The 15,121-nt window shown below is 55.9% G+C and overlaps 1 protein-coding gene across 1 annotated transcript; it reads right to left on the bottom strand.

The window, feature by feature from the left end:
- Positions 1-11,724: 11,724 nt before the first annotated feature.
- NKX2-4 (NK2 homeobox 4) lies at positions 11,725-13,069 on the bottom strand. Its single transcript, XM_027724190.2, has 2 exons — positions 12,621-13,069; positions 11,725-12,506 (listed from the first exon to the last, which is right to left on the bottom strand). Exons 1-2 carry the CDS (start codon positions 12,985-12,987, stop codon positions 11,860-11,862), a joined length of 1,014 nt encoding a protein of 337 aa, XP_027579991.1. The 5' UTR covers positions 12,988-13,069; the 3' UTR covers positions 11,725-11,859.
- Between the last annotated feature and the right edge of the window lie 2,052 nt (positions 13,070-15,121).

The following is a 15,121-nucleotide window of genomic DNA, read 5'->3' as shown; positions in this document are numbered from 1 at the left end:
CCGAGCTTTTCTGTTTGGCTCCTTGAAAGCACACCCAGGAGTGGAGCAGGGCTCTTGAATTGTTACACTTGCTCTTTCTTATTTTACCATTTTGTTTCTGCCCTCCAGACCTTCGGCCGCAGGAGTCCTGGCGAGGCCCCACGCCCTTGTTCCAGCAGGCACCACAGAGGTAAGGCAGGAGGGGTTTTGGCAGCTCTGTGAGACCTGCCCAGGAGGGTGGATGGGGCTCTGCCAGCCTTCCCAACGTTTGTTTTTTCCCCTCCTTTGTTTTGAACGTTGCCGTTTAAGTTTGTTGAAACGGTGCTGTACAGAGGGTTTTTTAAGTTAATTAAGGTCCGTGATTTATTTATGTTTTGAGAGCACACTACGTGGTGTTCATCCTTTAAAAGGCTTGAGTAGTTTGAATTAAAAAAAAAAAACAACCACTTTCCATTAAAACTCAGGCTTCAAAATTAACTTTACTGTTGGTGCTTTGGTACCGTTCTTGGTTCTTTGGCCTTTATCTTATTGAAGCTTTTGAGATACCATGAAATTGGACACAGAGAGCTTAAAACTGCATTAGATTTTGGACAGGCTAAACAAATTTCTTTTTAGGAGGGCTGTGGAGCTTAATGAGGCATAACTAATGGTGTTCCACTTTTATCATTTCTGTGCTGCAGCCGCAGCATTAGTACAGACCAGCCATTGATTCTTGCTACAAACCTCTTGAAGTCCTAATCAGCTTCTTTGGTACAAGTTTTTCAGGGCTGACAAGCCCATTGTAGGGCAGTGTCACTGTAGGTCAGTAGTTATTAGTTGCCACTGAAAACAGTTTCTTTAACTACTTAAGGCTGAACTGAATTAAATGCAGAAGGGACTCAGGGAAGGATTATGGAATCTGCAGTCCAATAAGTGCCATCGAATAGAAGGAATGTGACATGGTTTGATAATCAGGGATGTTTTACATGCATTCCTTCATTGATGGCTTGTGTGTCCTTCAGTGGGGGGACTCAATAAACTCAGGGTACCTGTGGCAGCTATGAATAATGATATTTATTTCTGTTTATGGAGGAATGGCAGAGCACACAAGGGATGTTTCTGCACCGAGGCACAGATTTTTTTTTTCCCTCGGTTTTATTTGCAAATGTTGGCCATTGAAAATATGGGCTTTGGGAGAATTTATTGAGCTCTCCGCAGCCACTTTCCATGGCAACCATTTTGATCCCCACTGAACCAAGTCTGGCTCCCTTATCCTGTGCCTCATCCATGTGGAATATTGTAAGGCAAGGTTTGTTTATAATGCAAGCTTCAATATTGCTCAGGCCATGGGAGTTGCTGCTCCCACACCCTAATTAAATCCAACGTATACAGGACTATTTTCTGAAGGATTGCTGCAGGTCTGTCACTTGTCCTTGCCTTTTCTTTGTTGCACCTTGGATGGTTTATGAAAATCTCTGACTTGCCAGCTCTGAGGATCAGTACTTTTGCCGTTTCCCTGGAAGGTCTGGGATTTGGGAAGCAGATAAACCTGCTGACGTTGAGGGAGCTGCTGTACAAAGACAAGCACAGAGACTTAAGCAGAAGGTTAAACACAGGGAGACTTGGTGCAGGAAATAATGTCTGAACCTGTTGAATTGACCCCTGCAAGGGATTTTGGGTTTCCCAGTTCATTCCCTGGGAGCTGCTGGTTTCCCAAACCGCCTCCCCCCGGGGCTGTTCCCACTTGCTGCTGTGGCTTCAGGTGCTCCAGGAGCAACAAGGAGCCAGGGGAGAGAGCAGCCAGGGATTTCTGTCCTCTGTCACCTCTGTTCCCAGGAAGAAAGTAAGTGAGGGAGAGGCCAGCCCTGCTGCTGCCCAGAAAGCTTGGAGCCTTCGTGCTGTTCCAGGGATGGAGTGTTGCAGGAGGGGGCTAAAGCACCTCTTGCTTCCCAAGCCTGGGGGGAATAAAAACCAGGAGTGTAAAGCTGCTTCTCCATAGTCCAGCGGGTCCTGCCTCCTGTGTAGGATCTCTTACTCTTAAATCCAGTGCTGCAGTGCTGCCTGGCTGAGGGGCATTTCCTGCCTGAGGGAAATGGAGCAAAACCATTTGCTTGAGCTGCTCACAGAAGAGATTTCCAAGGAGTCTGAGCTTGGAACACGGGGATGTTTGACAGTGTAATGTCTCCTGAGGCTGTCTTTGAGCTGTCCTGGCTGAATATGCTTCAGCTGAATCATGAGTTGGGGTAACTCTGGAGAGTGGTTTGAATAATTCTGCCAGTGTGAGCTCCTGGGATGTTTCAAGTGGCACAGTCCCTTTTTGGTTGCAGCTTTTGCTGCGTGCAAATCTCCACCCTCACCAATTAATAGATCCACTGGATGAACACAAAGTCAAGTGCTGTGAGTCCTGTAATTTCCATAGTTCTTGTTTACAAGATGAAAATCTAATTTATTTTTTTTAAATAATACATAGTTCTGTGAATTAAGAACAGGCTTTAAGATCAGAAAATGCATTGCAGCCTTTTTTCCAGGTTTAGAATCCATGGTAGTTCTGACTGAAAATCACCAATTTCACTGTTTCAGATGGCCTTGAGCAAAAATGCCCCAACAACATCATGTAAATATTGTGTTTAATTTGTTAAATTCCTAACTTTTCACTAAACATCACTTAAAAATAACAAGTTTAAACTCTGTGCCAAGTACATATTAATGACAAATGAAATTTGTGTCAAACTTTCCCATTCCAGGCATGGAGCAAGTGCTGGCCTGTGACCCTCAGTTGTATTTATCACCAGCACTTGTTACAGAGACAGAATGATTGTTAATGAAAGCCCAAGAGCTGGGGCTGTGTGGGTATTTCCCGGTAGTTTTCCTTAAGGCAGAGCAGTGTATTCATCCCAGAGAGTCTGCTGTTTTCTAGGAATCATGAAGGGGAAAAAAGTTAGTACTCAAAATACTTAATCCAAAGGAATAAGTATGAACCTAACTTAGAATACTGACTTTGAGTGTTTAGTCACTGAAAGTGTGACTTGCTATGAACTTTAACTACAGCATTGCTCCTTCTGAGGGAGGATTTGGGTGACATTGTGCATTCCTGGGGTGAAAAGCACAGCACACAGCTCAGTATCACCACTTACCATTCGTGCATGTCCATTTTTAGTCCATGTATTCCACGTCATATTCACCAACTGCATATTTATCCAGCAGGACTCATATTTTTCTAAACAGGAATCAAGTTATTTGCTTCTGGAGATGGCAGGAGTTCCTTATGCTTTCCTAAAATCCAGGCAGGTCTTATTCTGACCAGGTGGAGCAGTTGTCTTTGTAGGCTTTAGTGTGAAACCAAAAGCAGTTTGCATCCAAAACCACACCACTGTCACATCCAAAATGCCTGTTTTCATCCATTTAGTCTTGCCTCTACCTGTCTTGATTCCAACTTTGCCTCTGCTCCAGCTGGTGGAATGTGTTTAAAGTCCTTCCCCTCCAAAACTCCTCAGTTCTCACAGCTCCCTTTGCCTGGTGTTGTGCATCTGGCTGTGAATCCTGCCTGGCCAGGACAATCACAGCTCCTCCCCGAGCTCTGGGGTCGTTTGGGAGCCTGGCTGCCCCTGGAAAGGGTCTCCAGGGTGGAAATTCAGCACATCTGGGCAGAGGCTCTTGGAAGAGACGAGGAGTGATGTGCAGTGAAGGAGATAAACCAGCAGTGCTCCTGCTCCCTGCTGGCCCCATCCCAGCAGGTAAATCTGGGATGCAGTGCTGTGCTCCCTGCAGTCCCCATCCCAGCAGGTAAATCAGGGATGCAGTGCTGTGCTCCCTGCAGTCCCCATCCCAGCAGGTAAATCAGGGATGCAGTGCTGTGCTCCCTGCAGTCCCCATCCCAGCAGGTAAATCTGGGATGCAGTGCTGTGCTCCCTGCAGTCCCCATCCCAGCAGGTAAATCTGGGATGCAGTGCTGTGCTCCCTGCAGTCCCCACCCCAGCAGGTAAATCTGGGATTATGGAGCCCCTGTCTCTGCTGTCCCCATCTCCCACCAGACCTGCCTCTGTCGAGTCCCTCATCAAGGGGGGTCAGGAAAGATGAAGTGTCCCCACTATCCCTGTTTTTCCTTTACAAGATGATAGTGTCCTGCAGAACCCCTGAGTTCTGTGAGGGGTTGTCCCTCACCCGTGCTCAGCTTTAACGACCAGATCATGCACGAAGCATTTTTTTTTTAATTTTTTTTTTTTATATTTTTAATCAAACGATGTTTGACGTGTTATACCTGTTGCTTTATAACTGTAATGCCAGAATAGGCACTTGAAGGCAATGAAAACATTTCTTGCTGTTGGTAATCTGGCATGGCAAACTGGGTTATAATGGACGTGGGGTCTGCGTTCCCATCTAAACTGTACACCAAATGTCAGTCAGCCCGTGCCAATTAGTGCTTATGTTGCTAGGTCACCGTGGTCAATTGAAAACAGCATCAATAGAACTTGAAAAGGTTTCTTCCCGATCAGACCTCCTGACATATTGAGCAGAATAATGGATGGGAAAAAGCAGCCAAGGCCCCTAGCCTAGATTCCGAATACTCGCCGTAAGAATTCATTTGCAACCTGCAATTAACTGGGAAGAATGGGCTCCCAGAAGGAGTCTGGGCGCTCAGAGAAGAAAGCCCCCGGCTCCCATGTGGCACATGTTTACTCCTGGGACGGTGGGGAACCCTGGGCAGGGCTTTGAGCTGGGCTTTGAGCTGGGCTCTGAGCCGGGCTCAGGAGCAGCGCGGGGGAGTCGGCAGATCTGCCCCCGGAATAGAGGGTGGACAGGAACCTTCCAGGGAACTGGAAAAACCTCTGGGTCTGCTGCTCGTGGCAGCACCTGGTTGTGCAGCTTCAGGCTGTGATGAAGGAAACCATGAGCAAAGGTGGCCTTCAGGGAAATTTGGGAATACATTCCCCCCTCCCTGGTCTCTCTCCAGCGCTTGGCCACCCGCAGTCCCGCTGCAGGCACGGCTGGGGGACCCTGTTCAGCTCCGAGACAAATCCGCTTTTGGGGGACGTGCTGTGGGACTGTGGGTTCCCACTGCAGTGTCTCTTCCTTACACAGAAACACTGGAGCTGCTCCTCTCCTTGCCTGGAACCGCATGCTGCAGTCCCCCAGCCAGTTCCAGCCGGCGCAGTACCAGGGGATGGGACCCATGGGATACCCCCAGAGACCCGAGGACCGCATGGACAGGGGCAGACAGGTAGGAACACCCTCCGTCCTCCCCTCCAGGGCTTCCTTCTGGCGTGGCTGTGGGCAGGCAGTGTGGCGTGGGAGGGCATTCCAGAGCTGGTTCCAGTGTGTCACTGTGTCCCCACTGAGAGCACGGGCAGGTGACTTCCCAACCTTGTCCTCCCCTGGCACGAGGTCTGTGCCAGGACTGCACCACCACCCTGTCCATTAGCACAGCTCAGACACTCTTCCTGCAGCCTGAGCAAACATCACCTGAAGGCAAGTATTCCAACCTCTCCTGTGAGGGAATCCACAGCTACACCTTTTGGGGTCAGAAGGGTTTCTCCCCAGCATGTTTTAAATGTGGATTCTTACGACTTCCTGTATTTTTCCTCTCGAGTGTTTGTTGGCTTTCTCTTAGCTGAAAAACTACTTAATGCAAATGTAGCCCCAGGAATAAACATGTCTGGGAAAGGACATGTGAAAATAGCTCTGTGTGGTTACATGGAAACAAGGGAACATGATGGGAGAACCTCATCCAAAATTACAGGTGACTCTGTCAGCAGTTCATGAAAATGCCACAGAGTGAAAATGCTGCTTGAAAGTAGCAGGTGACTTTGCTTAGGGAGTTTTGGGAGGGGGAGTGTTCCCAGTAAAATGTGATCTGTTATATACTCTTGTTCCAGATCTCTGAGCGTTTCCAGTGCTATGTACTGATTTAAAATAAATTTCAGGTATCTAGGTTAAACTCTTGGTTCTGTTGCTGCTTGAGGAAGTCAGAACTGTGGGAAGGTTCCTACTCAGTGCTGGGGAGGAGGAGGGCTCAGCTGCTGGGTTGCAGCACAGTTGCCCAATATTTTATCTGGAAACCAAGGCACAAACTGTTGGAAACGTGCCTTCTCCTGGAGCCTGGCTCAGCTCAAGACAAGTCACTTTTTAGTCACTCCTAGGTTTTTTTTTTTCCTCCTCTCAGCCTGCCCACCTCCCCAGTGCAGAGGCACATGTGTTACCTGGCCCAGCACCAGCACAGGGGAGGCAGTACCAGTACAAATCCTGCCAGCACCGGGTCTGACTGGCAGCAGAACTCACCAGCACGGGTGATGGTCACACTGAGCTTACTGGGGAAGTGTAGTGGGGCTTGAACCTTTGCCCAACTAGGCCCCAGTGGTGTTTGTATTTTAAATGTGGATGAGGTGTATTAGTAGGATCAGTTTTCAAAAGTCTTTCACTTTGGGTTGCGCAGGTTTACCCAAAACACCAGAGCCAGAGGAAAAAATGCCTGATTGCACTAATCCATAACAGGGGCTGCTGGGATAATGGAGAGAAGTCAGTGGAGGATCTTCGTGCCAGCGGAGCCTGGGCAGTGTTTAATTGGGCTGGGGAATAGACCCTTGAACAAGTGTGCCTGCCTGCACACTCTGCCCTGCCCTCCGTCCTGGGCAGTGTGGGGGGCTCTGTTTGCTAAAGGAGTCTGTCTGCAGATAGTTCATTCCCAACCTTAAATCTTAGTGCCCAACAGCCACAGCTGGAGTCACGAGGGTGAGCAGGAATAGCCTTCCAGAAGGGTTGGGAAGGGCATCCCTGGTTAGTTCCCTCGTGGGAAGCTGTCTCGGAGCCTCGTGGCACCCACAGCCTGGATCATACTGTGGTCTTGTCCAAACCAGAATTCCCCTGGCACTGGCACAGACCCATCTGCTGGTGCAGGAAGTGTTAGAACTGGGTGGTGACAACCCTTTTATTTATACCCACACATAGTGGATGTTAAGGACAAATCTTTCAGCTCCAGTAATTTTACTTCCTTAAAAATTCCCTTTGCAGTGTGTTGCTTTCCAACTGTTTTTTATCTCCCCTTAGATTTTTGTTGCCTTTTGTTGTTGTTGTTGTTGTTGTTATTTTTAAATGAACTTTCCAATGTCATTATTTCCTCGGGGCTGGAGTGAAATGAGAAGGTACCTGAAAGGCTTTCGGGTGCCAACCCAATCATTGAATCCGGCCTTGCTGCCTGCAAATTTCAAAGCTTTAAAGCCTTGAAAAGGGATTCAAGTGGAAGTGGTGACACGTAGCAGCATAAATAATTATCTTTGGGCCCTTTCACCTCTGAATTCTTTTTTTACAGCGTACAGAACGCGGCCTGAAGAGGTTAATAAACGCGCTGCCGCAGAGTGCTTACAAAATTAATGCAGCTGCCATGGATCCGGGGGGCTCCGTGGGAGTGGGGGTTTGGGGCCTTCCAGCTCTCCCAGAAAACGAAAGAATAAACTTGGTGGTGCTGTGCAGGTGTTGGGCATTTCTGTTCCAGCCTGTGGCCGCACACAGCGGAGCGCCCGGATCGGCGTCGCGCGGCTCTCCCGGGCCTCCGCATTGTCCCTCTGCACGGGGATTGCTGCTGGCTTCCAAGGATTTTTTTTTTCAGAGGGATGTAACCAACTCGTTTCCTTTTTTAATTGCCTGCAATCAAACCTGGGAAGGAACCTGCAAGGTTCCCTGCCCGTGCAGGCTGCAGGGAGCCTCCCGGCAGGTTGGGTCACGGGCTCCGCGGTTCCCGTGGATGTCTCGGCTGCCGTGGGCCGGGGTAAAGATGGATTTCTCTTTGGGAGAGAGGAGAGGCAGCCCCTCTTCCCCTCCCCACCAAAAACACCCCAAGTAAGGGGCGAACAAAGCCTGTCACTGGTGTTGATGCACCATATTTAGTTTACTTTCTGGTCTCTGCAGTATATCAGGTTTGGAAATTATTTAAGATGCTTCCCGGTGATTCTGTGAAATTTTCCAGTGCATTTTTCACTTGATAGTTGATGCCTCAAATGCCTAAATTTAAGTACAAAAATAAATCTCATTTGGAGTGATTTCCAGAGTGGGATTTAGGTGTCTTTGGCCTACTATTAAAGTGTGAATGAGTCTGGAAAATGCTGCTTCTGTAAAAAATACAGTTTTCATTTTTTTTCCCCTTAAAATACTTCCGTACACGTAAGTATTTTAAGGAAAACAAAAAAAAAAAAGAGAAGCTGTGTTTGTCTGCCCCGAGTGTGAGATACCCCACTTGCTGCTCTCTGCCTGGGGCTCTAAAAACAAAGCACACCCAGAGGTGTCAGTGCTGGGAAGTCCCTTGGCTTTGGGTGGATTTGTTCCCCGGAGCGAAGCCGTGGCCGGCGCTGGTCAGCCCCGCTCCCCTCCGGGGGTTCAGCCCTGCCTGTGTTTCCTGGGAGAGCTCTTGGATGTCCAGCCCTGTAACCGTGGTGGGGGGGGTTTGGTACCTCTCTGTACAGGGGATGTGGAGGGTGCATTGTTCCAGTCCCGAGTGGCGCCTCGAGCTCTCCCAACTTGTTTACTTGTGGTGTTAATCCAAAAAATAAATGCTTGCTTTTGTTTGTTTGCTTGCAGGCGTACGGCCCCGGGAGGCCCTACCCGCTCCCTCCTCCCGCAGGAAGGTACAGCTGGAATTAGCTCCTGGCTTCTGTTTTTATTTTTTTTTTCTTGTTAAACATAGGAAACATCCGGATTTTATTTGTTTTTGCTTTTTGTTCTTTCTATTATTTTGTGGGGGAGAGGGGGGAAAAGAAAAAAAAAGAAAAGAAATCGATGAAACTGTTAAGCACCATCCCTGTAGTTTTTAAACTTGTTTAAAATGTGCATATTTCTTATGGACCTGGTTGCTGATGATTTTTTGGGAGGGGGGCCGTGTGGCTGGGAAGCGGGTTGTGGAGCAGCCCGGGAGCCGCTGGAGGAGGTGGGGGTGCTGCGCTGTCTTCCTCACTCATCCGAGCTGTGCCCGTCCCTCCGGACTCCAAACATCCCCTGCTCCACTCACGAGAGCCTGAAAACAGCCGTGGAGTTTCAAAGAATGCCCAGAAAGGGGATTTGATGGACTCGCGGGGCGCAGCCGGCGGCGCTGGAACACGTGGCCCTCGCCGGTCCCGGTCGGATGTTGGTCGGATGTTGGTCGGATGTTCCTTCAGTGTCTCGCAGAGGGGCGGATTTTTTTGGGACTTGGAAGTAAAACATTTCGACTTTTGCGACGCCTGCCTGTTCCTGGCTTGGTTAGTGGGGGCACAGCCAAGCAGAGGAGGTGGATTTGTCTGTTTGATACCTAATTTAAAATAGCCGCGGAAGGGCACAGATTCCATTCGTTTTTAGTACCTCTTTCTAGGGATTTTTCTGTGTGAGTGTACCAAATCGGTAAATATTTTTATTTGCTTTATAAAGCGGCTTTTGAAATTCTGAGCAGCAGCGTGTGGTTAATTTTCAACCCTCTCCAGGCCCTGTTTGTATCTTTTACTTGCACACACCCCCATTTATGTTGAATTCTTGGAAAATAATTCTACCCGGCCTCTGTCTTAGCATCGAAAATATTTGTTTAAGCAACAAAACAAACAAACAAAACAAAACAAAAAAAATGAGGAGAGCATCCAGTTCAGCTTTCCCTTTGGATTTTTTTCCCTTAAATTCATGTGTTGTGTAAACCAGTAAACTTCCCAGCCCTGCTCTCGCCCCCGATGCCACAGTGCTCGGTGCTCCTTCCTTCCAGGGCGCAGGTGTTAATCGCCAGCAACCAGGGAAGAGCCCAGACAGACCCGGGGGTAACCTTGGGAGGAAGGAATCATCAAACTGGACTCATTATTTTCAAGTGATTGAGGGTGGAGCAGAATCCTTCATTGTAATGCAGCGTTCCAGGAGCCGGGAACGGCCTTCTCCCTCGGATGGGGAAAAGATTGGGGGCTCAAAAAAAAAGTCATTTTGCTTTCTGAGGGGACAAAACCAGCAGCGAGGGTGAGTTTTCGTGGGAGTGGGGTGGAGGACGGAGCGGGGTGGGTCGGCCACATGCCCGAGATGGGATGAACCCGGCATGCCCTCCTGGGCCCTGGGAGCGATGCCTGGAGCAATGTGCTCTCCCGGAGGGTTGGGTTCCTGGGCTCCATGGCCCGGGGGTGGGATGCAGGGCCTGACTGTGGAGCTACCCCCTCCTCGGGCTCTGCTTTGGCTGCCTCTGCACCCCAGCTGCTGGTGGGTTTGGGGGTCGCCCTGGGACAGCATCCCCGTGGAGCTCCTGAAGCTGCTCTACCTAGAGAGAGAATTTTTTTTCCAAGCTGGAGCTGAGCCTGGCACGTCCCCTTGGATTTGACAGAGTTGGAGGGGGAAATCACTCACACCCCAGATGCTCTGAGCTGTCCCCCGTGGGAGCCAGTGGGGAGAAGCACTCCCCTATGGAAAGGGAGGGAGCCCTGGTGGTCCCCATGTGGCATCTGCCGTGAAGGGAAGGGGGGTCCCTGCCGCTCCCCACCCGGGAGAACGCCCCACTTCCCCTCCCGGCTCCCGCATGGGCCTTGGGAAGGGGTCCGGGAGCCGGTCCGTGGTCTGGCAGAGACTGAAATCCCTGTTTTCCACCCCAGAATCGTTCCCTCACGGCACAGCCGGGAGCGGCGCGGGCTCTGGCATTGCCCGGGGCTGGGGAGCCCCTGCCCGGGCCGGGGTCCAGCGGGTCCCCCGAGGATGGGGGAGCCGGGCAGGGGGGGCACGGAATTAAATCCTTGGAGCCTGAGAGGGAGGCGGAAGGAAGGAGCTTTTGGTGTTGTCCATCAGTCCGTACACCGAGAACGAAGCAGCCGACTCGTGAGAACAAGGCTTCCTTTTATTGTTAAAAATAAAATAAAATTAAAAATTAAAATAAAAGAAAGAAAAAATTGCCGGAAACTCCCGAGGAGTGTTTCCCGACGCGCGGGGTTTCCCCGGGAAGAGGCGCGGGGATAAACCCCGCTGTGCCGTGGAGCATCCTCCGGCCCGGCGGCCCCGGCGCTGCGGGGCCCGATCCCCGCCCTCCATCCCGGCGGGAAGCGGGGTCCAGCCCCGGGAATCCCCGGGCTCTCCGTCATCTCCGCGGGTCCCTGAGCTCGTCGGGAGCGGAGCGAAGGGCCGGCGGTTGTGGCGGTTCCGCGGGACGCGCGCCCCGTCCACGCGCGGTCATTCATTTACTGAGCGATATTTAACAACAACAACGAGAAAAACGGTTTTTTCCCCTTAAATCTGAGCGCCGGCCTTCCAGGGCTCTTCTGCCACGGCTCCCGCCGCCGCCGCCGCCTCTCGAGTCGCGACTCAATTTACCTTCCGATCGGGACAAGAGCGGAATCGCACTTCGGGGCACCCCCGCGAAATTAATTCTGCCGAGATAAGTTGCACTTCAGAAGGTTTATTGTGGCGCTCAGCGGGGCTGTGACGGGACACGCCGGGGCTCCGGGTGCCCCGGGGCTGCCGCAGGAGAGCGGGGCCGGGCCGGGAGCGGAGCCCCGCGGTCCCCCGGCTCCCCCCGCCCCGTCAGGGGCGCTCCCGGGCGGGATGCGGCGGCACGGGCGGGACGCGGATCCAGGCCCACGCGTGCACACAGACCCTCCACGCACACACGTGCACACGCACACCCTCGGCGCACTCGCACACTCACACACACGCGAGCGGGGAGCGCCGCGGTCACGCCCGCAGCCCACGCGTGGACGCGCACTCGGCCCCGCCGCGGGGCTGCCGTCGGGGGCGTTTATCCAAAAAAACGGAGAGGCTTTTCTTTAAAAAAAAAAAAAAAAAAAAAAAAAACAGAAGGAAGGACGGGAAGGGGCCGGAGAGAGGGGAGCGCGGGGGCCCACGGGCGTCCGTCGGGGTCCCCGCAGGCGCTGGGCCGGCGGGTCCGGTCTCGGAGGGCCGGGGGGCCGCGGGGGGACACACGGGACACACCGATTACCACGTCCTGCCGTAGAGCAGGTTGGGGCTGACCATGCCGCCGTTGTAGTCGGCGCCGGCCGAGTCCAGGGGGGCGAGGGGGGGCACGGGGCCGTGCAGCGCCGGCGGGCTGGGTGACAGCTCCTCCAGGTCGGCCGCCTGCCCCAGCGAGCCGGGGTGCGGGTGCGCGGCGGGGGCGGCGGGGGCGGCGGCGGGGGGCGCGGGGGCGGCCTGCCCGGGGCCCGGGGTGCCGCTGCCCGGCGGCGGGCAGGGTTTGCCGTCCTTCACCAGCACCGGCACGGCCACGCGGCGCGGCGAGGGCTGCTGGCAGAGGCCGCCGCCGTCGGGGTGCAACTGCTGGGCGGCCGCCTTGTCCTTGGCCTGGCGCTTCATCTTGTAGCGATGGTTCTGGAACCAGATCTTCACCTGGGTCGGGGTGAGGTGGATCAGGCTGGCCAGGTGCTCCCGCTCGGGCGCCGACAGGTACTTCTGCTGCTTGAAGCGCCGCTCCAGCTCGTAGACCTGCGCCTGGGAGAAGAGCACCCTCCTCTTCCTCCGCGGGGCCGCGTGGAGCGGCACGATGGCCTTGGCGCCCTCGGCGATGCCGCTCAGGCCGCCCATCCCGGCCACGTTCATCCCGGCCGACGGGCCCATGAACCTGGAGACTGAGCGGGAGAGGCGGCTCAGCGCCGGCGGCCGCCCCGTCGGGGCCGCGGCTTCCCCCGCCCGCCCCCCGCCGCCGCCGCCGCCCCCCCGCGCCGCCCCGCGCCCGCACTTACTGCTGGAGTAGCGGGGGTCGCCGCCGGCCCCGTACCAGCCGCCGCCCGCCGCCGCGCCGCCCCGCATCCCCTCGGGGTAGGCGGGCAGCTCGCCCACGTTGCCCAGCCCGCCGTTGCAGTAGCCCCCGACGGCGCCGTGCGGGAACTGCGAGACGCCGTGGGGCATGTGGTAGGCGGCCGCCCCCGCGGGGACGTGCTGCGGGACGGCGGCGGGCGCGGGGGGCACGGGCGCCTGGCGGTAGGGCCCGAGGGGCGCGCCCAGCCCGCCCGCCCCGTCCATGCCGCCGAACTTCTTGTAGCTCTCCTCCATCGGGCTCAGGATGTCGGTGACCGAGAAGGGCGTCGTGTGCTTGGGGCTCAGCGACATGGCGCGGCGGGGCGGGACGCGACGGGGCGGGCCTGGCCGGGCCGGGCGCTGCCGCCGGCACCGGCGAGCCGTCCGCGGCGGCCACCAGCCCCGGGCGCCGGTAGCTCGCCGGTTCTTTTAGCCCGGAGCCGGGTTTACGCCAGACGCGGGGGGGCGGAGCGGCGGCGGGCGGCCCCGGCCCCTCCCCGCCTCCCGCCGCCCCCCGGCCCCGGCCCCCTCCTCCCGGCCATTGTCCTGCGCCCGCCCGACGGCTCTTAAGCCCGGCCGCCCCGGGGCAGCGCCGGAGCGGCTCCGAGCGGCCCCGCCGCCCTCGCCCGTAAGTACCCGCCCGTTCCCGCGGCCCCTCGTCCCGACCCCGTCCCGCGGTGCGCGGCGACCCCCGGGTAAACCGTCCCGGAGCAGCGCGACGGCCGCGGCCCCGGCCCCGACGGCAGGAGCCGGGACACCCTCTCCCCTCTTCCCGGGCCGGTGCCCCGGGGGTGCGCGGCTCCCGCCCGGCCCCCGCCCCTCGGCAGCGCTGCCTCGGGGTGCGGAGCCGGCGGGGACCCCCGCGGCACCGGGGCCCCTTTAGGGCTGGCGCTTCATTTGCATCTGTGGTTTGGGGTTTTTTTCGGTCGTTGTTCGTTCGTTCGTTGGTTTTGCGACAACGAAACGCTCCCCCGGGTCAGCCCGAGCCCGCGGGCGGGGGTCGGGCCGGGTGCGGGACGCGCCTCTCCCGCCCCGAGGGGTGGCTGCGGGGGCTCCCGCGGCGGGACCCCGCGCCCGTCGAGGGGCAGCGGCTGCGGGGGCTCCTGCCCGTCCCCGCCGCTCCCGGCGGGCAGGGGAGGCTGAGTGGAGTCTATGACAGGCTGGGAGGACGCGGCGCAACCAGACTCCGAGGCCAAACCTTCCCCTGGCCCCCCGGGCCGGGCACCGCCGCGACGGGTCGGCCCGAGCCCGCGCGTCCGTGCGCGGGCAGATGCGCTGTGTGCGCGCTCCCGCCGCGCCCGGCCCGGGCGGGGGGACCGCGGGGCTGCGCTTTATCGGCAAATGGATCAAACTCGGTGTGTGCCAGCAGCAGCACCTGCACCTCCCTCCCGGGTGGACACCCGCTCCCGGGCTGATCCCGGGGTTTGTCCCTCCGGCCACCTCCCTCGTCCCCCTCTGCTCCGTTTGGGAGCCGGGGCTACCCCGCACCTCCGGACCAGACCCTTCCCTTCCCCTCTCAAGCCCGACCCTTTCCCTGATCCCTCTGGAGGCAAAGCACCTGCAGATCTGGCGTGATTATGAAAAATGAAAGACAGAAGATCAGAGCAAGGACAGCTCTGCTTCTTGAAGTTTGTGCTCCTCCCTCAGACCCTGAGATCGATCCCGGTGAGGGGCAGGAGTTGAACATGTCCCCAGTCTCCGTGTGCTGCTGCCCAAATCCCCTGCTCCTGCCAGTTTTATCCAGCTGCAATTTTCCCACAGTTCGGGCAGAATTCCTGGCACCTACATCCTTTTTCCCTGAGCCCGTTTTCCCGTTACCTGCTTAAAAAAAAATAATTCAAAAATGTAACCCTCTCGACATTGCTGTGGGAGCAGTGCAGGGGCTGCTGCAACCCCTGCCCCGGAGGTGACCCACTGATGGGCATCCATGGGGAGGGGACACAGCTCTGGCTGCTGTCCCTGGGGTTGGGGCCCACAGCAGAGCCCCCAGTGCCCACCAGCCCAGGCACTTCTGTCACCAGCTGCTCTCTGAGCTGCTGAGCAGTGTCTGAGCCCAGCTCTTACTTCCCCAGAGTCTTCCTCAGAAAGCTGACGGTTGTACTCCTATTTTATTTCTTGTGGTTTTTTTCCCTGGAGTTTTCCATCCCTTTTAGAGCAGGTCTGCTCCTGGATAGAACTCACACTCCAGGAAGGAGCTGCTGAAATCTCCATCCTCCCCGGGCACAGCGGTGCCCTTTTGTTGTCAGGGCAGGTAGCATTGCCCCCCAGATGGGGATCAGGCTCGAGCCCCCCTGGCCTGGCAGGAGGAGAGGGGGGACCCCACTCAGCCCTGCAGGGAGAGAGCCCTGGGGTCAACCTGCAGCTTGGCAAACCAGGGACCCTGGAGCACCCCCAGCCCTGAGCAGCTGAGACCCCCGGGAGCTGGGTGGGTGGATGGATGGACGGA

Source organism: Pipra filicauda, unplaced genomic scaffold (genome assembly GCF_003945595.2).
Source record: "Pipra filicauda isolate LSUMZ 115617 unplaced genomic scaffold, ASM394559v2 scaffold1385_size15130_pilon, whole genome shotgun sequence".
In the NCBI taxonomy this organism is placed as follows: domain Eukaryota; kingdom Metazoa; phylum Chordata; class Aves; order Passeriformes; family Pipridae; genus Pipra; species Pipra filicauda.
Note: the sequence above shows the minus strand (reverse complement) of the source record. Positions and strands in the feature narration are given on the sequence as shown.